Below are 22,214 nucleotides of genomic sequence, written 5' to 3' on the forward strand. Positions count from 1 at the left end.
GAGGGCTCTGAGTTGTGAGAGTGAATAAAATTAAGAGACGTCCTCAGAAATTTGTCCCCATCTATCAGTTCTGGTAGCCAGGAGCTGGCCCCACAGAGCACTTGAGTGACTTCACAGATAGGAAGCCTCCACTGCATCACTTTCTTGCTCTTTATTATTCCAAAGCAGAGCTGTGGGATCCTATGGACTCAAAGCTAGTGGCTGAATGAACAGGGAGCCCTGGGGATACAGCATATGTGAGTCTGCATCTCATCCCATCAGAGAGCTGCTGCTTTGAGCATGTTCTGCCACATGTGAGAAACTTCCAGGGGACCTAAGGGCTCTCTCCAGGATACTCCTCCTTTCCCATGTGCTGGTTCATGTTGACTTTTCTGAACAGTCTCTCTGAGCTTTAATAATTCATGCTGGGGGACTCTCATCTCCCAGGGGCCAGCTATTTTGAAATACTGTACTATTTCCCCTTCTAGCTCCAAGGAATGATCTGTGTGAACAATTCCAGAAAACACCAAGTACAGTCTGTCAGAGATACGCCATTAGCACTGAGATACTGTCCTCCCACAAACCCGTCCCACACAACAGGCTCTGCTGGCAGCCCAAGTGTGCAATTTATGAAACAACAGCCCCCATCCTCTCCTGGGGCCCTGTCTAATCCAAGGCCACCTCTCTGATCCTGCTTTCAAGTGCTCAAATGAAAAACAAGCTAAATGGATCCTTGTAACTAGAACCGAATGAGAGGTTGAGGAAAGCTGGTTTTCTGTCAGAAATAACACTTCTTCTTGTTATAATTGACCTACACAAGGTGAAGAGAAAGTCCTGTCCCTACAGAAGACTGCTGAACAGGAGCTGTGGGATTTCAGGGATAGTGAGCTCACTAGAACAAGCCAAACTGATTTGCTCCCATCTATAATGCAATTTAAAGGCAAATTTTTCATTTATCTTTTACTTCTTGCTTCCTTGCACACTGCAGGTGAGCAGCACAGCAGAGCCATTAAACCACCGCTCTTGGAACAAAAGGGAAACAACCACAAGCCAATTAAGTCAGTAAGATTAGGAAAATACTATGTCAGAAGGAAGCCCATCTCAGCTCTGGGATTCTTCCACCTTCCTATCGGGCACACACATACAGATATCAATACATAATTAATAGAGCAATTCAGTAGGCTCCGAGTAGGTGTCCACAGCCACACTGTGTGTTGTCACTTCAGCGACATTTATGGACAGAAACCACCTATCCCTACACTGGCACAGGCCTTCAGCAAATTGGGTCATAAACATGCTTAACTGCTCTCTGCAAAATACTACAGAGGCTGTTTTGGCTAACAAGCAAACCCTCCCTCAGATGATTCCTGTGGTTTCAGAGGTGCTTTGTGGAAGGGATTTAGAGGTTCTAAATCAAGTGCTGCACTTCTCAAGAGGAGCTGAGGAGGAGCCAGGCAGAACCTGTTCTCTTTCTGCTGGGCAGCTGCTGCTCTTGACCCAAACTCCAGCAGTACATTCCCTGCCTGCCTAAGATAAGTGCTGTCCTGTCTCCTGCAGTGCTTTCTGGGGGAACCTTGGAGGGCACTGCAGAGTCCAGCACAGCCAGACAGACACACTAAGGTGGGGAGTGTGTCCTGCACCTCCTGCCTTCTGTGTGGATCAGCTGTGTGTGGGTGTTACATTCTCAGCAACCCACACCACTCTGCTCTCTTCAGGGAATACGTTCCTCTGGGGGCTCCCTGCTTCCTGACTCAACAGCTCACAGCCAGTTTGGGACTGCCCCAAGGCAGCCATGAGCACCGAGCCCAGCTGTGCCACTGCCCAGTTTCCTCAGACAAGCTGGGCTGCCAGCTTTGTTGGGAGACCTCCACGGACAGACAAGGTGCAACACCCACTCAGAGAAACAGGGAGATGTGGGTTAGTGTGGAAGAAAGCAAGGGCACACTGAAAGCAGGAGGTAAGAGCATCCTCACTGGGCATGCACACACACTTCCTTCTCTGATACAAGGGACAAGGGAGAGACTGACAGTTCTTCCTGAGTTATTTAGGCGGCAGGCGCTGAGCTCCATGATGTCATGGAAAGGGATGCGTGTCAGAGATATCTCTGCACAGGGTAAAAAACCAAATGTGTTTGAGTGCCAACAATGCCTGGTTAGAAAGGGAGAGAGGGGCTGTCCTCTAGAGAGGGGCACAGCCCTGTGGCCTGGGCTCACTGTCCCCCGGCTCTGACAGCCCCAGGGCAGCCCCAGTCCAGGGCTGGCAGGACATTGCAGAGAGCAACCAGCTGTCATTGCTGAGGGGAGCAGCAACAACATGTACAACCCAGAAATGGCTGAAGGCACCTCTCAGTGATTGCTGCCACCCTGCGTGTTTTCACCTTCAAAGCATGTTCCCAACACGATGTTTTTATGGTGTTATCATCATCTTACAATTCAAAGACAATTTGGGCAATGAGTCTAAATAAACTGGTCTGTGCTGTGGGGGACACTAGTATTTGGGGAAAGGGGGAATTCCTGGTTCCTAGTCCCGTGCTCAGTTCATATATCCCTCCAAGAATAAAAACTGAGTGGAGAAGGGCACAGTTCAAACTTACAGATGATCAGACTAGGCTACTAATTATATTCACATGAAGGGTGATGAAAGAATAAAGGCAAGGAAAGAGGAGCAGAGTGAGAAATAGCATTAGCAGCTACATGTGGTTACACTCAAAGCTGTGAGCACCAGATGGAGAAGAGGGGAAGCAGTTACAACAGGAGCAACACGTAGAAGGCAAGTACTGTACCACATTCTTTCAGAGGCTCGTCAGACCAGTCCCTGCAGTCTCTATGTGAATCGCACACTTTGCCTCCGTCAATGCACTCTCCACTCTTACACTGAAACTTGCTGGGACTTTCACATGCTGACTCTGTCAGGTTGGGCAAGAGAGGAAAGCAACTAAGTTAGACGAGGCCCATGACAACAAACAGGCTGACACAAAGTTCGAGAGGGGGTCATTAGCAGAAACAGGATGGGATTAAGTAAATGAACATTGAGCCTGAGCATCATGCAAAGAACTTTTCAAGCCATGCAGTCTGTCTGGTCAGCACAGTCATCTCTCCCAAGCAACCCCACTGCCAGAACGGCTTAGAACTCTGCACAGGAAGCAGCCTGCCATGGCCTCTTCCCTTTCCATGGCCACGCAGCCCTGGCAGGCCCGGACCATGGAACATGAGGAGCGCAGAGCCACAGGCACCCACCTTGGACACAGCCGGCCTCGTCGCTGTTGTCGAGACAGTCGCGCACCTTGTCACACTGCTTCGCTCCGTGGATACAGGTCCCGTCCCCGCACTGGAATTCATCGGGCCGGCACGTCACCAGAGCTTTAAGGAACACATCAAGCGTTACCCACACAGAACTGAATCGTTTGTGTGGTACCTGTATAGCCACGTACCTCTGACACTGCTGGAGCTCTGCACCCTCTGTCAGCAAATGTCAGAACACTGGCTGCTTCCACCAAAGCAACAGAGGCAGCAGCTGCCTCAGACACTGTTCTCCTGTGCCCCTCTGCAGTCCCAGATCACCCTCTGCATCCTTGTGAAAAGAGCTCCAAAGGCTGTATGAGCTGATCTAGTCAAGGCAGAACCCGTGCAGGCAGTGAAGCCTCCCAGGTGAGACAGAAGAAAGCAAGCAGAGCTCTCAGCACTGGAGCAGCTCTGGAGTCTGCAGTTGGTGGGGGGGCCAGGCTGCCTTCCAGTGGCACTGGGTAGGGAAAGACAACTGCTCCTCAGCTCTCCTTCCTTCAGAAAACATCATGTTTAAGATATATTACAAAACATGTTCAGGCTGAGGGCCCAGGCAAGAGACACATATTGACTCTCTGCCAGAGCCAGTGTGGTCACACTGGGGACGAAGCCAGCAATGAGACATGATCATCAGGTTACTGAATGCCCATGAGCCAACAGACCACTGGAAGGCAGAAGAGCTCCACTTCACTGGGCGTGGTGTTTCTTGGGGTTTCCAGTCCAAAACACCTCCACCTGTCAGGTCAGGTTTCAAACCTGAAGTTCATTTGCCCAGGTGAGATTATTACAGATCCAAAACACATCTGATGAACAGTGAAGCTGGGGAAAAATATAAACTAGACAGCTGCACTGACCATATAAAGCAGTGACACTTCTCTCCCTAAGTTACACTGAGAGACCTCCCTGGCTGGGACCAGACCTGTGCTCACACAGGGCACAGGTGCTCTCTAGGAAAGGGCTGCAGCCTGTAGCTCCCTGGCAGAACAGGCTCCTCATTCCTGGGACATGTTATGCAGCTTCCCTCTGAGGGGCCTGTCTTACAGATGTGTTCTTAAAATCCTATCAAGGCAGTGCACCCTGGAGAGCTCCTGATTCCAGCCTTTCCATCGTGTGATTGTGTCCTGGTATCCTCTGAGCAGTGAGGGGAGGTCACAGTGGTGTCACCACACAGGAGGTGAGAGCTGTGGGGACTCCCCTGGACAATTTGACAAACTGGTTCTAATACAAAAATTACTACTTTCAGATAACCCAGGAAGAGGCAAAGACATGCAGTGAGCCAGCATTGATACCACAAAGTATTAGTTGCACAAAGACTCCACGTTATTGGGGATTGCATCTCACAGGGTGCAGGATCCAGGTTCACGACTGCTTCACTGGACTTGGTTCTAGTGCACCTTCAGCCAGCAAAGGGCACCAGAGACTGGAAAAGCCACAACCTCAAGGCTGGTGGGGGAAGAGAGAAATCCTGCCCTTAGAAGTACACAGAATTCCCATGAGGAAAGTTTGGAAATAGCACTGCTCCTTGGAGAGGAAAGCCATATGCACTATATTCATAAAAAAGCTGCAACATGAGAAAAATATCCCAAGCAGTAAGGCCAGTTATGGGACCAGCTGTGTCACCACCTTTCAGCTAATAAACCCAGGCACAGAGATGGGAAACCTCAGTGGGACATCTGGGACAGCAGCTCCAAACAAAGCATGTGGGATCTGCTGCTCCAAATGGAGAAAATGAAGGAGACAAGGAAACAAAGCTGTGGTCTGGGAGAGTCACCGACCACAGGTCTGGAACTGGCACCAGCAGTTCCTGCAGGGAGGCAGAGCCACTTCCTCCATGTACAGTCACCTGCCTGGAGAAGCCCCAGTGATGGAGAGACCGCCTTTCCCGACAGGAAACCCTGATTTCTGGCAAGCTAAACCTTGGCCCCTGCAAGGCTTTTCCTACTGTCTCACTGAAAATTCCATTACCACAATTATTTCTTGTCTTCACCCCCAGCAAACCAGTTTGCTTCACCCTTTTTCTAGCAACTTCTATATGTGGAGGCAGGAAAGGATATAAATGTTAACTCCCCACAAAAGTGTAATGTAATTAAAGCCAATGGGAGTCTTGTCTTGTCTAGAGCAGGAACAGGTCTCCAGTTTGCCAAGTAAATCTGCATGACAACAGCCACAGATTTGGAAGGCAGCTGTTATAAAACTCATAATTGTCCTCAATTGTAATCTTCAAAACTCTTCTAAAAAGCAGTTATAGCTAGATAGTAAGAACTGAAAGGTTTCTAATCCTAAAACAAATTAAAATGAAGGAGAATTTTGTAGGAATTGCAAAGACAATGTTGCACAAGCACCATGAGACTGAGAAAAATGACAGCACAGCTCTCAACTTGATTGCTTCAGGGACTGCAGAACATAGATGTGGGGCTGTACAGCACCACTGCACAAAGCTTTGCTTCAAGAACAGACGGAAGGCTGGAGACAGGCGTGGTGTCCTGGCTCACTTCTCACTCCACCAGACCTGTGGAAGTTCAGACCTCTGAGGTTCAGCCCCAGAGTCTCTTAACAGACATCTGAAAAGAGCAGATACAGCAACAACTCTCACTGATCACAAAGATATTAAAATGTAGGGATAGCATTTTGGTGCCTTTTTGAGGAGAGAGAATGCCATGTTTACACCTGGCCCGGAGAGCACAGGTTTGAAGGGAGAGAGCCAGGAACTTTGTTATCCTAAAGCTGAGACATCCATCCCAGCCCCACTGGCAGAGCTGCCCGCAGGTTCCCATCAGGGCCATTCCCAAAGCAAAGCAATATCTGAAGGAGAGGGAAGAGCTGTGCTGTTTATTTACACGAGATCTTTAGAAAATTGCTGTGCTATTTTAGAAGGTTTAAATTGGTGAAATCTCAGTAGTTTTACAGCCATCTCCTCTGCAAATCAAATACAAAGCAAATTGCCAAAGCCCTGCTAATTTAACAGACACCCTCAAAGAGACACAGTTCCCATTTACAAATCCTGGGCACAAAGCTGTACCACTCAAATTCAGCAGGTATATTCCAGATTCCAGATCTCAGCCTGAGTGTCTTCTGTTTTTCAGGTTTTTTGTTTTCTCCCCACAAAAATAAAATCCCAGCATCTGCAAAATCAATCCCCTTTTATGGATGGGGAGACAGAGGCAGGAAAATGTGAGGTCCAGTCTCAAGGGATCTGTTTTCTCTCTGTCAGCTGTAAGCATTATTTAATTCCCCCTCCCGGATGCCCTTAATGCAAGTTGCAAAGGACATTTTAAAATGTAACTATTCCAGATTTGGAGACTAATAAATCTAACTTAATGTTCATTTTATAAATATACATACATATTTGAATATATATGCTATGGAAAGAAACCCAGCCACTCAATGTTCTCACACAGCCTTCCTGAAATGACTCATTCCCTCCTATTTATTTGCTGTCTTGCTGCCAAAACCTGTTCACCAATTGTCACCCTTCATTTCTGCTCTACTCATTTACCACCCCAAAATGTTTGTAACAAATGACTGGTGATGGCCTCATGACTTTTTTTGCAGAAGATGTAGTGATGGGATCTGCAGTTTCAGTCAAGTCCAGCCTAGGGGTACCTGTGCCATCCCTGTTGCTAAGGGGATGGAGCAGTGTCACACACCTCTAACTCCCTGTGTGCCAGGTGATACTGATCTCAAGCACAGAATTGCTGGAGAGGAAAAGAATCATAAAGGTCCCTAAACTCTTCGGCCCAACAGAGGAGCAGTGACACTGAGTTTCCAGAGCTCTCGGATGTCACTTGCTTACTGCAGGCAGGTGCACCCCAGCAACAGCTGCATTTGGGATGGGGAAGCAACATCAGTTTTGGCTCTGACCCAGTCAATCCATCACCTACATGAGCACTCAGTGCTGCAAGTCCTGTCTTGGCTGTTACCTCAGAGAGCCCCCTCCGTGCAGGGTGAGCAGCTGCAGGCTCAGCACCTCTGTGGCACTGGGATATAAAGGGCAGAACCAGGGACTCTGTGCAGCAGCTACAACAGGGGGCTTTGAATCCCACTGTTTGCTCGTCCACAGGAGCAGAATCACCTCACATGCTCATTTCTCCCGGGTAGATCAGCTGCACATTGTGCTGTACTGGGACTATCTGGAAAAAACCCCCCATGTGCTAAATCTCTGCTGCTCAGAGACAGAATTGTCTCAAGTCACTTGTGCCACATTTCCCCCTTTCTCCACTGGTTGTCAGCACCGTGCTGTGCTGCAGCGGTGTCCAGCTGTGTCCTCTGCCCACGGGAGCTGCCTCTGGAGTATCTGGAAGTGCTGCCTGGTGAAGCTGCTCTGCAGCTGAGGGAGGGTGTCAGAGCCGTGCTCCCTTCAGCAGTTTGAGCTCAGCTGGACTTTGCTGGTGCCTGTCAGATTAAGGGAAGGAGTTGGGGAACAGAGAGCTCCCTCTGCCTCAGGAAGGTCCGTGGGCACAGTCCCACTCTCACTCAGCAGAATGTCCAAGTAAATGGGCCCTTAATTCAAGTGGAACAACGGGGATTGAAATTTAAGAGGCATTCCATGGAAAGTGCCATCTGTAAGCTGCTCCACTCTTTCTCCACTTGGAAATAGGAGGGAACTCACCTTTCCCTCTCCTGAGCTGTCTAAACTCAGCCATCCTGTCAGGCTGCTGTCACTGCAGGGGATGCATCCTGTGGGACAGGGATCAGTTCTGCTGGAGTCCCCTGCACCAGACACCAGTTCTTCCCCTGTGTTTGTAACGTGGGCCCTGCCACTGCCTCCTGATTTGGAGGGGATACAAGTACAGGACTGCCCACAGGAGGTCTCAGAATGAAAACAGGCACCAAACACCCCAGGTTGTCCCAGCAGTGCACATCTGCACCAGACCTGCTCCTGCATGGCTTTCTTACAGTCCTGTCATACTGACAGGGATGCCAGGAACCAACTTTGTCTCCTGATTCCCCTGTCCCTGTGACCCTGCAGACCCTGGCAGTGCTGCCTGGGCACCTACTGCCCAAGAGCTCTCTCATCTCCTGTATCACCTTCTTGGAGATGAAGGAAAAGACATCCTGCTAATCCATCCCTACTTGGAAAGGGCTGACAGTGATGACATCCTTGTACCCAGCAGCCAAAGCTGCTCTTTTCCTAACAAAACATATTTGGCTTCTCCTATTCTGCTCTCCTTGGCTATTTTAAAGGCATAATGGCTCCATGGTTACCTGTGGGGTATCCCTTGCTCTCCTGCAGAGTAAATAAGTTGTGCCCAGGACTTCCTACATACTCCTCTTTTTAAAGAAGGCACTGAATTTACATCTGCCTCACTGTGCTGGGGGGAGTCTGATCCCCAGCTCCTTGAAGGGCTCTCCCACACAGCTGCTCTGAGCCCACCAGCCCGGACTCGGTGTTGTCTTGGGTATGAAAAGATGGTGATGGCAAAAGTGATACCTTTGCAAAAATCCCTGGTTTCTCAAGCTGGTTCCTGCCTTCCTCCCCAGAGGTGGCCCAATGTCAGAGCTGCTAAATATATACAGCTATGTAAATGCTTTATTTCAATCTTGTCGTAATAAATATTTTAGGAGACCATTTTGCTCTTATTTTCTTCTCTCTCTTTCTCTCTCCGTCCTCAGGTAAGTGACCAGCTTGAACAGTTTAGTGGCTAAAAATGGATGAAACATTCAAAATACCACACATACCAACACCAGCATGTGAAATGCATAGAGCCAGCTGAAAAAAAATCCATTATTTATTAGCTCTGTGCCTTTATCAAGCCAAGCTCAAAGTGCATTTCAAACTGGATTCTTCAGAGGTATTGCTCTTGACTGCCTTGTTCGGTGTACTCCAACTTCAGAGGCAGAAAATGAATTATTTTTTTCTGCTGATCATATATTCCCTTTAGCATAGCAGCTTCTCACCTCCAGGCTGTGACCCCACCGTGCAGCCTGAGGGCTTTGAACATTTTTCCCATTTTTCATTCCTTGTCTTTCTAGTAAAAAAGATCTCTTCTGAGGCCCAGTACCATGCAACAGCTCCTACACCTCTGCTCTGAATCCTCAAGGGAAAAAAAGCATAAAGGAGTCTGGAACACACCTGCCCTTGCTGGGCTGGGCACCCAGCCACGCCATCTGGGACACCAGCGCTCCTTGTCAGGCATCCCAACATCAAGGACCTGCCTCAACACACAGCCCAGGGCAGCTCCTGGCCCTTGTCCCCCCCGCGGAGCCCCCGCCCAGCCTGCGGACACTCACGGCAGTCCTGCTCGTCAGACTTGTCCTTGCAGTCCTCGTCCCCGTCGCACTTCCAGTTGAGGTGGATGCACTCCCCGTTGCTGCACTGGAACTCGTGGGCCGCGCACGTGTTGAGGGCCTTGGCGTCGTGGCCGCACTTCTCCACGGACTCGTCCGACATGTCCTCGCAGTCGGACTGGTTGTCGCACACCCACAGCTCCGGGATGCACCCGCTGTTGTTGCACTGGAACTCGTTGGGGTTGCACGTCAGGGGGGAGCATTTTCTTTCGTCGCTGCCGTCCCCGCAGTCGTTGTCACCGTCACACACGAAGATGATGGAGATGCACGACTTGTTACTGCACTGGAACTCGTTGGGAGAACAGGCTTGGGAATAAAAACAAACGGGTGAGATGTGAGGTCTCCAAACACCCCTCACCACTGCTCCAGCCTTGGCACATTAGGAGTGTCTGAGAGAGGGAGGGTGAAGGCAAAATGCCTAATCCAAAGCATTTTTCCCAGTGGTAAAATACATGGCAAGGAGCAGGTGAAGAGCCAACACTCATCTCCCCAGCTGTGCCACAGGATGATCCTCTACTGGCCTTGGGCAGCCCTGAAGGAGAAGGGGCAGCGGGGCTGTGGGAACTGCAGGTGGGAGAAGTGGGGGCAGCGCTGCCCTGGGGTTGGGGCAGGAGCAGCCAGGTGAGCCCCTTCCACGGGGTAACAGCATGGGAAGAGTGGGACATGGCAGGGGAGAGGCTGGGCTGTGCTTTGCTCCATGCTGACATTACCAGCTTCCTGACTTTCATCATTCACAATCAGGTTTCAGGATTTCACAGTATGCCTGGTTTTGGACATATTAAGTGGGATGTGTAGGGTAAATATTTAGTGAGTCGAGCATCAATTTAGCTGCAATCTGCCAGTAAGGCCCCTTACAACACGCTGAATGCCTTCCCTGCAAATCACAACTCAACATTAACATACAAATGAGGCGTTTGTCAGATAGAAGCTGAGTGGAGAACTCTCCTCTGCAAGCCTAATGGACAGCTGAACCAGAGAAGCCTGTGCAAATTAAACTTTCAGGTACTCCAACAACCTGCATTATAGTCACTTTAATTCATCAAAGTGTGGGGGAACCAAAACCCTGGAAGAGATTCTCCATTAGTACTTTGAGGTAGTTACTTCCAAAAGAATTCTGCCTTTGCAGTTTCAGTCACCTACAGGACAATAAATACATACATATAAATTACAATAAGCTTTTTTTTTTTACATTGCACTGAGGACTTTTTTTTTTTTTACACTGGGAATCTTTTTGTCTTCAGAAGCAGAACCATTTCCCGCTGTACCTGCAGAGCCCCTACAATGAACCACAGTTTAGATGGTACCAATCACTGCAACGTCAAGTGCACCTGGAAAGCAGCAGAATACCTGTAAAGCTGTCATATCCAATGACAGGAACCCAGTGGAATTCAACTGAAATATTATCCCTGTTTTATAGCTCTATTTATCTAATAATTAAGAACATGTTCACTTGCACAGATGCACTGTAGCTTGCAGACTTGCTGGGCTCTGTTAACCTAAGCAGCCTGTCATTTACACCAGAGCATGACAATATACAGACACCTCTCCCCTCCTGCCCTGTGCTCTGTCCCATTTACTCCCAGGTTTTCCAGATGTTACAGAACAACAATCTGCCTAATTGGAAGAGAAGGAGGATTGCCTTCCTTGGTGCAATACCACCATGCACTGGCCAGGACCCAGGCTCCCCCCAACAGGGAGACTCTCAGCTGCCCAACCTGACACCAGTAATGAAATGCAGCAGAGAGGTCACCAAAGGAACACTCTGTTACACTCCACAGCATCAGCTGCTCCAGGTGGGATGCTCAGGCTCCTTCTGTACTTGGTATTTTGGGTATAGAGATGCCCCCAACAGGCACTTGTCCCTTGGAGAAGGCAGTATTTCTCCTCTTTAAAGAGAAGGAACTGAGATCAGACAACTAATATCAGGACCCGAAATACAAGCGCAGTCTGGTGGAGAAGCATCTAAATCCCCCCCCCCCCTTTTGCATGGCAGAACTGAGACCATTAAAATGCTCTGATTTTCACCTGAATTCTGCTCTTTTCCTTCATTGAACAAACTTTTCTATCCTTATGCCATAACTAGAAATAATCTGTCAGTCCTACTGATCAGTGCACAGCTGTATAACCTAACACTGTCTTCAGGTAATGCACGATATAGAACTGCATCTGGAACTTTACTCCATAAAGTGGAAACCTAAGGTAAAAGTTACAATCTTACCAATCTATTCTAAAAAGGCAGTGGGAAAACAGGAATATTTCTAAGGCTATGTACAGCTTCTGTAACAGATCAAGGCTGAGAAGAAGAAATTGCTTTTCTGGCATTACTTTGATGAATCTCAGAAACAGATCAGAGAGCAAAATCCTGCATAGTCCTTTGATCCCTAATGTTTGGGCAAGGTTGTAATGATTTGCACACTCCAAACGTGCATAAATTTCCTTTCCACCAACTGTAATGAGCCCCTCTTTTTCCCCTCGTTGTTTTCCTGGTCCCACCTCCACCCCTCCTGTCTGTACACATTTCCCTTCAGGAATCTGCTGCACTGGCAAATTAGCGACTGATAAACATCTGAGTGGGACACAAACAATGGAAGTTTGCACAAAAGCTCCTCCTCTGCACCTACAAATCCCAATACAGAGATAAAATTACTGATAATCACAGCCAGAAAATAGAAGCAGTTCAGCTTTTGTAACCTCTCCTGAGGACTTTCTCAGTGGAGCTTGAGAATTACTAGCTAGGAAAATTGCATGGTCATGATTATTTTATTTCTTCTTAAAATTTAAATTTAGTGTGATGACAGCACTAGAGACTACAAGTTCTCTCTCCACTGAACAAGCACAGCACTTTGGCTGTTGATAACTCCCCTTTCCATCACAGTCCTTAGGTGGGGATCAACCTCTGCCAGCTCAAATGGGACAGTTCCTTCTGGGTCACACGTGGCTCCAGCAGAGCCCTCCATCTCTGTGTGCAGCTGGCTCTGCTGCTGCCACAGGAAGGCAGATAACGTCCCAATTCCTTTCACCCTTCCATTATCCTCTCTGACAGCTAAAATCCACAGGGCATGCCAGGATAAAGCCGAGTCTGCAGCTCCCAGCCACTGGTGGACTTCTCTGGCACACACGGGCAAGAGGAGAAAAGCTGCTTATGATCCCCCTGCACCTGGGCAGGAGCCACCACATGCTCCCGTGTTCCTGCTGCACAGATTGGAGCTGGCTGGAAGAGCCCAATAAAAAGCAGCACCACAAATTATCTTAAACAGCACCTGGAGAGACGAGGATGGGGAAGTCAAGTCCTAGGGACAGTTCACCTCCCATCTCCGTTCATAAATCTGCCAGGGTACCTGCACAGCGCCATCGCTACAGTATTTCACTGCCTCCAGAGCATTTCAGTAGAAAATGTGCAAATAGTAATTAAATGGTCACTGGGGTATTTTTTTCTTTCACCTGAGCAATTTGTTTGCATTCCCTGAATTTGCTCCCTGTCCTATTGGAGGCTTATTCCCGCAAAACAAAGGAAACAAGTATTAGTTTGCTTTCTTGAGTACCAGAGAAATTAATAAATGTACTCCAAGATGTAAAACCTCCTTCAAATATGAGGGATCCCAGTAGAAATCTTGGAAATGTTTGCAAGAAGAAGTGCTTAACCAACAGGCTTCAAAGCAGTAAACAAGTGGAACTACAAAAGCAGTTTTGTAGAGCACTGGAATGTGTTAAAAGTTCTTCACAGTTTTAGGAAGCAAAATATCACATGTAAATAATTGTGCAGATGTGATTTGACCTATGGACAATGTATATCAGAGGCATTCTGCATTAATTTCTGTTTTATGCCAACATATAGAGCACAATTGTCTTGGTTTTGGCCTCACAGCTGCAGTCTCATCACACCTCTGGAGGAGAGTGGAGCAGAAGCAGGATTTGGACAGAGGAAGTGCAAAATAATAAAATAAAAGATGATCAGAGAGATTGTAGTTGTGAAGTTAACGTTTCAGTACTGGTTGGTTCTCTTTTGCCCAGAGCCAGGAGCTAAGTGAGGCTTTAGCAAGAAATCTGGTGCAGCAGGGGCAATCTGAGCTCAGGTGTGGCACCAAAAAATTAAGATAATTCTACTACATGCTTTTTAAGTGCTTATAGGAGAAAAGCAGAATGCTCTAAAAATGTAGAATTCTCTAAAGATACAGGGTGTTTGTTGAAAACTGTCATTTTAAAAAATATATATTTGTACATAACATTTCTACAATGGACCAAGTATGGATCCTCAAATCTGGCTAAAATTGAAAAAAAATAAATACATCGTATATCCATCATTAACAGGAGCTGGAGATTATGTACAATGGACTATAGCTGCTTTCATTGCTAATCTTTAATTAAAGATTTTATAGGTTTTCAGTAAGAGTCAGGTATTTACTTCATCTCTCTCCTCCAAAAGAGTCGTTTCCACTTGAAATTACATAAATGGCTTAAAGAAAGATAATTATTTGGTAAAATTTGTGGTAAAGTGGGTAACAGCAATTATCCACTGATGCTGAAGATGAGGAAATAAGATGAATTATTACATTGTATTTTTCTGACACTGTCCCCAAAGTAACCTTAAAAATGTGTCTCAAAATGTACGTTTGCTGAAATCTGATAATGGATCTTCTAAAGAAGGCAAAGGATGATTTTCACATACCAGCATTTGCACTGGGGAGGGAGGGACGTGCTCTTGACTCATTGCTGCTCCAGCTCTGGCAGGAGAGGCTGGTGGACTTCAGGAACTCTGCTGAGCTCTGAGGCTGAGGGTGTGAGCTCCGTGTGCTGCAGGAGGGGAAAGGCTGAGCCCCCCTGCCCGAGTGTTCTGCTCCAAGTGCAAACCCAAACACACAGCCCACATAAACTAACCCCCGAGCTGGATGTGGATAAGGTGGGGTCAACACTGTTGGAACTCCCAAGGTCAGTGGCCAACACTGTCATCATGTTAGTTTTACTTAACTAGTATTAATTTCCAGCCTCAATTGTATCTAAATGATTTACTCTGCCTGCAGACAATTGCTCACCAAATACCTGAACGTTTCGTACAGATCTTTGGTCAGATGCCGGGCCTTAAAGCACGGATTCCTGCCTAGAAGGACAAGTTTCCTGGGGAAAGCTGCCCTCCAGGAAGGACAGCAAAAGAGATGGAGGTAAATGAAGATGACCTTGAAGCACATTGCTCTGAAAAAATGACAGGCCTCCCATGGAGGGAATAATGCAGCTGAATTGCAGCCTCACTCGGAGCAGTGGTTGTTGCCATGGTGATTGATACCGAAAAGCCCATATAGACACGACTGCAGGAGGAATTGTAATTCCTGATATTGTTCAAATCACTAATGTGGCTCAGGAGCCATCTCACATGCTCTCACAAATTAATATTTGCATGTGCTCTCCTGCCTTTGTCACACTGCTCCCCTCCAACACAAATCAGTTATTTTTCCATTCTCTGCAGCAGTATTTGCATAGTATTAGTTAATTATAATGGAGCAACCAGATGCCAGAGCCCCTGCTGATAAATAATAGTTGGTTCAAAAATGTATTTACTGATTCAGAATCATCATATATTCATTCCAAGTGGTTTAATTTTCTGAAAATAGAATTAATTATGACCCCACAATTTACAGAGAGAAGCAGTTTATGTACAAAGGTATGCACACTCTGCACTTTCCTGCCTTTAATCTTACTGCAGTAAGACTGCTAACTCATGGTCTCTTCAATTTTACTTCAAACCAGGAAAGGGTTAGAAAGTTTATCAGAGGTTCTTCTGGCTAAATGACTGAAAATGACCTCAAAATATGAACAAGTGATCCAGTGTAGAGGGTTTCATGGTAAAATAAAGCAGCTTGGAAGACAAAAAGGATGGTCAGAACACCTAAGCTTAATAGTATGCTAGTTTTTGCAAAAATCCAAGACGCCCCATGGGGATCTCATGGGATAAAGACATTATTATTACTCTTCCATATTCTGATTGGAATATAATCAGATGAATCAGATTGGAGATGTTTGGTACTAGCCAAAAATTAAATGGAAAAAAACCATGCTGTGATGTGTTTAGTGAGGTTCTTTTCTGACTTTGGAAATTGGAACCTGTACAGGACAAGCTCACTGCTATTCCCTTAGACATGACTTGCTTATTAAAAGGGCAATTTTACAAATTGCACCAATTTGGCAAATCCCTCAGAAACATCTGATAATATCCACTAAACTAACAGCTGCTCTAATATTATCACACAAAATTCTGTGGGATTCTGAGGGATACATAAACGTTCAGCAAGCAGAGCAGGGCATTACTGAACAGGGCCTCCATCCTGGGACAGGGCACACAAACCCCACACTACTGCCTTCACAGACCTCTGGCATCCAGCAGGACTCCCCATGGGTATGAATCTTCTGCATGACCAGGAGCTAGTTTAGTCATTTCAGAGTTTAAATCACACTTTGCCAGGAAAAGCCTACTCCCATCCACTGGGCAGACTCCCACCCTGTGCTCACCTGCTAATACAGACACACGACCTGCCTTCTTAGACCTGCCTGTTCCCTCCATTGCTTTCTGGTTCCTTATGCCCATGTCAGGAAAGACTTCATCAGACCCCTAAAAGCTACACCCCAGTCACGTTGGCAAATGACAGCAAAACTTGTTTTATTCTCAGAGAATGTGGGAAAAGCAAGGAACTCAAGCCCATGTCTGTTGGTTCACAGCTTAAGGTCACTGGCCTGCCACTTCCTTCTTACCCACACGTTCCTAAATACAGTTGAACCAGTTGGAAAGCTGAGCCATTCCACCAGAATCACTTTCATATTGCCATAAGACGGGAACCCTGAAGGTTTGTACCAATCTACAATACTTATATTTACTGAGCCAGGGAGCAGTGACTGACACTACAGAGCTATGAGCACTGCTACTGGTTGTGCAGCCCCTCTCACATCGTGACAGCTGTGCACAGCTCAAAAGCACCTGCACAGAAAGAAAATAATCTTAGTTTTCAGCTAGAATTTGTCGTTGATGGAATCACCACACAGGCCCATCTGTGAAAAACAGAGCAAAGGAAAGCCACATGGGTCACCCTCAGGAAACCTTTCTGTCCCAGTGGGCTGGACAGGTAAGACAGAGAGAAGAGCCCGGCTTTACCGTGCTGATCTGGGAGCTACAGCAGCCGAGTTCACAGGTCTGGACTCGGCTGAGCAGTGAGGGACAAGGCAGTGCTCACACTGCAAGCAATGAGGTCAGTGCCCCATAAAATTTCCACTTCCACTAAGTTACTTTGCTTGATGGGAATTCTCTGTAAGAGGAGATACTTATTTTATTGCAGTTTGCTTCACTTTTAGACTTAATTATTCATTGCATTTAGAACATGGCACTATTAACTGTTCTGGAGCAAAGACAAACAAGGGAACATTTAGAGCTGTCACATCTCACCCCCCCAGTTTTACCCAACTGCGTCTCACATTTCTCTAGGAACAGTGATCCAAAGTGAGTTTGAATGGAGGCTCAATAACAATTAAAAAGATGCTTTAAAAATAGAACAGTTTACAAGGCAACTGATCTGAAAGAAGTACCTTAAAAAGAAGCATTGAGGACACAATGAGGCAATTGGCAGAAGCTGGTGTAGCCAGATTCAAAGTTATGAATATAAGCACACACTGTAATGACAAACACAGACCCCTGTGGTGATTGTGGGAGGGGGAGAGCCTGACAGACTTTTCAGGAAACAACCAGCCCCCAAGTATTTTCAGTTCTGTGATATTAGGGGGCACAGCTATTTTGTGATGTAATCAACATACCTGCCTACGTACCCACAATTTCAGAAAAGAATAGCAATCATTTTTTGAAAAAAAAGTATTAGATTTTCTACTCAAATGGAAAATTTAATCACTGAGTGACACTCACTGCAATTAAAACTGTAAGGGTTGTGTGCTGACTGTGCTCACATTAATAGCAGTGAGATTTCTATGGCATTAGGATTTGCCTTTCAGTTTCTATGGCTTTGAAATAGAAGGCAGCACTTTCCTGGATTTGGGTTGAGATGAAGACTCAGTAGTACAATGTCAGCAATTATTTTAAACTGGTTGGGTAGAAGTGGTGTAATGAAGTGGTTTCTCTTGCGAGCTAAACCTTTCCCGTTACATTTTATCAATTAAATAAATTTCCTTGCAAAATATAAGCAAAGTTAATCCAAAGATTTTATCTTCCTCTATAGGAAAATACTGTATTTCAGCCACTAAGATGTTGTTTTATCCATTAATATGACTCATAAGCCAACTTTTCTTTCCTTTTGCATCAAACATGACATGGTCCCCTCCTGCGTGGGACTGTACAAGTTCAAGCTCAGTGAGTTTGATTTAGTCTGCAGATCATATGCTCAGGAAGCAGAGCTGTCAAGCGCTCGTTAATTAGTGTAACACATATGTCCTGGTGGCCACTGCAGGATGGGACTCCTTCCCACGGATCTGCCATCGGAACACGATCACTGGCACTGCCAATACAGGAGATTTCCCTTAATAAAGCTAAACAGATTCTTGCTTTTTGGATGAACAGGTTCAAAATTACAGCTCCATTCTGACGAGGGAAACACTTCAGGGACATGAAATACAATCATATTTGGCAGTAAGAGATGTAATTTCTGGACTATTTCAACTCAAACTTTTCTGTTTGACAGACTGCCCAAGAGATAAACATAATTACAGGCTAATTTCTGCTCCTCTGACACCATGATGTGAGATTGGAAAGAAGAACCAGAGACAATGTCTCCAGCTAAAGTGCAGCTAAAGAGCAGCAGGACAAAGCTTTTGTGGGTGTGCACAGGCATCATGCAGTCCAGCAGTATTAAGCTTTTGCTTTAATTATCCACAAATCTTTGTATAAAACCAGCTTTTTCGTACCACTTTTCCACAACTCTGAGAAAAACTATTACAGAGTGTGAAGGACTTGTATGTGTGGGGGGGTGTGAATGTGCCTGAACTGTGCTCTGCATCCACTCTTTTTTTCCCCAGTGTTCCTCCAGAGAGACACTGCAAAAGTACCACATTCTGAAGAGTCTTGTTTTCATCCTGAAGTGTCTTGTTTTCATACTGTGTTTTCATCTACTGTGCTTTCAGTAATCAATTATTCATGGAACATTCTGATACAGACAATTTATCTGTAAGGGAGGGATCAGCACAGAGGTCACACCAAGGGTGAGCGAGGTCCTGGCAGTGCTGGGTAACTTCATCTGCAGAATGTTCCACACCTCTGCCTTTTTCAAACCTCAGCTCAGGAGACAGCAGCAGGGAAAACAAAGCCATTTTGTTTTCACCTTCTGCAGGTAGAGCCATGGCTTTAGGGTTTAATTCTTGATTTACACAATTACTATTTTACCTTTAACCTAAGTTCATGCATTATTTTACATTTAATTACAGTCAGCATCCAGCATATTAAAAATGCAACTGCCTTCACTTTTCCTGTCAGCATGCAATTAAAAGTCACTACCAATCTCATTTTTCTTGCTGTTTTGTTCTGAAGGAACTCAGGACAAATATGATTGAGGCTGAGATTTTTCCTAAATAACAATGGGGATTTTTCTGCAAATTACTACTGCTTTCGAAGGAGCTCTAATACTTTAAGCAGTGATAAAGTGGCAGCTGTACATGTTTAATTTCTGAGAGCCAGGGCATAATGCACAAGCACTAATCCCTCCAGCTGTCCAGCAATTAAACATCATGTAAAGCCCAGAGGATATCATTGCTCTGCTACCTTATTTATGAAGGACTTTCATTTGTTAAATCTAGTAATTCTTTTTTCATTCTTGGAAATAACTGTAGATTCCCCCACCATGGCAAGTGCACTCAAGTTACAGCTACCTCCTGTAAAATGGCAGGAATTTCAGGCTAGCCATCTTTCTTTTCATCAGATACTAAAATAGTCATGAATAGTGACAGTAGATGAATATTTCCTCTACAAGCATGAATGCAATACTATGGGTTTGAACCCCTTTAACTTGGTGGGTTCCTCAGGGAGAATATATGGCAAAATCTGATCCTTTGGGCTTGATTTCCCTCTGATCTGACTGTGCACCTACTTAATGAAGGGAATGAACAGAATTCCTAACTTTGACAAAAGCACATATTCATCACACTGCAATGGAAGGTAAAATTAGTGCTACATTATCAGCAAGTTAAAAGCTCTCAGCAGGATCAGTGGAGATGTGGAATGAACAGAATCAGCATGGTCAGATCCCCATTGGTAGCACTGGAATTGACTCAGATGCAAAACACAGCTGCCTGTTACTGCAGGAAGAGAGTGATGCTGAGACAGTGTGATATTCCTTATTGTTACAGGACCATGATAAAACAATTTAAATACAGAAAGGTCAACAGAAAGGTCACTTCACGGGAGTGTAGGTAAAGAGTAGAGGAAGGCGGCTTTAAATCAGCTTTGTAATTTCCCCACTTCAGCAAGTTCATCACCAGGTGGATCTGCTGGAGGGATCAGAACAGCTTTAGCTGCTCTAAACTCTGCCTTCTGCCAGTGGCTCTCAGGTGACCCTCAGGTGAGGGTATTGAGCAGGGCATGCAAAGAGCTAACAAAGTTTTCTGCACTTGGACTTTCCAAGAAAAGGATCCCTCACTTGGAGGTCCTGCTGCTTTATATGGAGAATAACAGATGTGCCTGGAGCTTTACCAGGAAAAAGTGGAAAGCTCATCACCTGAGGATTTTGTAAGTGACATATATATATATATACACACACACACGGACATGTGAAGGCTGTGAGCTGCCACAGCAAGGACACACAGCTTACAGCTGAGCATGACTGTGCTTACTGTTGTTTCCCTTATTAATTTATAAAAACTTTATCCAGTTTGTCCCCTTTTATTCTGGCATCATATGAAAAGGCTAAAAATCTAGAACTAATTCTGAGACATGTGGTCAGCAATGAAAAGCCAGAAGACCAGAGCCCAAAAGAAGATGCTCTCAGTAATGAGCCTGTCACTGTCACAACACTCCTGCAGGAATTCCTGGCTCTCATCCTTGGCCAGCTATCCAAGCCACCTGCACAAGTTTCCCTGGATCCCTGCCTCTGTACTGTTGCTAAACAGAATAAACCACGGTGGGGGTTAATAACTTATTATGCCATCAATATATCAATGGATACATCATTTCCCTGTATCTGACTATTGAGGAAGGGGAAAATGGTGTACTTCCACCTCCTCATCTGCAAGACACAATTTCCATATTGGGTGCAAGAAGTGGCCCAGGTGAGAACCAGTAACACAGTCAGAAGAGATGGGACCAGAGCCTTGTGTTCTCTGTTGATCACCCCAGAGTCCTGTGAGGGGAAACAAGCAATATGTGCATTAAAGAGGTTCAGTGCCCATTGCAGCTGTTACAGGATGGCAGCTCTTCTGTTCTCAAGTCACACCCAAATGCTCTCTGCATTCCTGAGCAGCTGACAAAACACTGGTTACTATCTCTCTTAGCAAAGTCCAGACTGTGTGACGTTTTCTGTTGTGATGCTTTAATTAGTCTCTCATATTTAATTTCTCTTTTAGGTTCTTAAGCTTGTCCAATCCTGACAAAGGTGAGGTGCACTGTGAGCAGAAAACCTTAAACAGAGAAATAAGAAAGAGGATGCCAGCACTTCCAAGCCAGCAAATTCAAGACTGCTCTTACATTATTAACTGTTGATGTCTATGCCAGAGGACTAAACCTCACCTATGACTACAACACACTTAGTATTGTAAAGACACAAATTACTTCTGCTCCAAAAACTGAAAACTAAGTTTTTTTCTTCTTTTTATATACTCTTACTTTAAAAAGGGCAGGTATTTTCAGAAGTTGTTTGTGCACTGGAAGTTAGCAGTGCTCTTAAAGCCTACCTGCTGGCAGGAAATTATTTAGGCAGACAGGCACTTACCTACCTACGTGCAAGGATTAATACCTGCAATTAATCCCTAGTGCAATCACAGACAAATCTGGATCCCTAATCACTGCTGCTTCATCCACTGCAGGTTCAAGAATTTGCAGTTGCCATTGCTTCCTTGGAAAATTCTCCCACGGGGGAAAATCACACCATTTTTTCTCCTTGTTCATGGGTGAACAACACCTATAAAGTGCCTTACTGTCCATTGGCAGTGGCTTCCCAGCACTAGGATGGGGCCAGTGCCCAGACTACTGATGAAAATAGTTGCTTTCCTAGTCCTGGTACCACACCAGGCCTAAGAGGCCATCAAAGGCTGTTTTACACACCTCTGTGGAGGTTTTCATTTTAACAGATTTCATCTATTCAATTGTTGTTCATGGCAAACAGGACTCCTATTTCAGATGAATTCAGTCTGCTTGGCTTACTCCTAAACCAGCTTTTTATAGGGATGGATTGTACAGGGGGACATGAGCAACTCAAAAGAAACATTCGACTCATTTGTTGTTTGAGATGATGCATTTTTTTCCAGCATACCTGAGTTCAAGTAAGGCCAAAGCTTCCTAACTGCAGCTGAACCCTTTGCCTAAAGGGAGTTACAGGACAGCATAAAGACTGCAAAATCTCTCCTCCTGTAAAGAAAGATATTCTGAGCACTGCTGTGACAAACCCTTTTCAGATCACAGGGTGCTAATGGAAACAGCAAGTCTTCAACAGTGACTAAAAGCAAAGGAGAGGGATGCAGAGCACTACATTGTTTCCATTT

The 22,214-nt window shown here is 45.7% G+C and overlaps 1 protein-coding gene across 2 annotated transcripts in view; it reads right to left on the reverse strand.

The window, feature by feature from the left end:
* Positions 1–22,214, reverse strand: part of LRP8 (LDL receptor related protein 8) — a 170,832-nt gene that overhangs the window by 12,563 nt on the left and 136,055 nt on the right. The window contains exons 5-7 of one of the 2 annotated variants that reach the window (XM_051800940.1): positions 9,492–9,854; positions 3,216–3,338; positions 2,762–2,884 (exon numbers count right to left, since the gene is read on the reverse strand). In XM_051800940.1, the coding sequence (XP_051656900.1) occupies positions 2,762–2,884; positions 3,216–3,338; positions 9,492–9,854 (609 nt within the window). The remainder of the gene's footprint in view (positions 1–2,761; positions 2,885–3,215; positions 3,339–9,491; positions 9,855–22,214) is intronic. The other variant, XM_051800949.1, reaches the window with a different exon arrangement.

The sequence above is a fragment of the Manacus candei genome, unplaced genomic scaffold (genome assembly GCF_025592945.1).
Source record: "Manacus candei isolate 608988 ecotype Guabito, Panama unplaced genomic scaffold, ASM2559294v1 h1tg000005l, whole genome shotgun sequence".
In the NCBI taxonomy this organism is placed as follows: Eukaryota; Metazoa; Chordata; class Aves; order Passeriformes; family Pipridae; genus Manacus; species Manacus candei.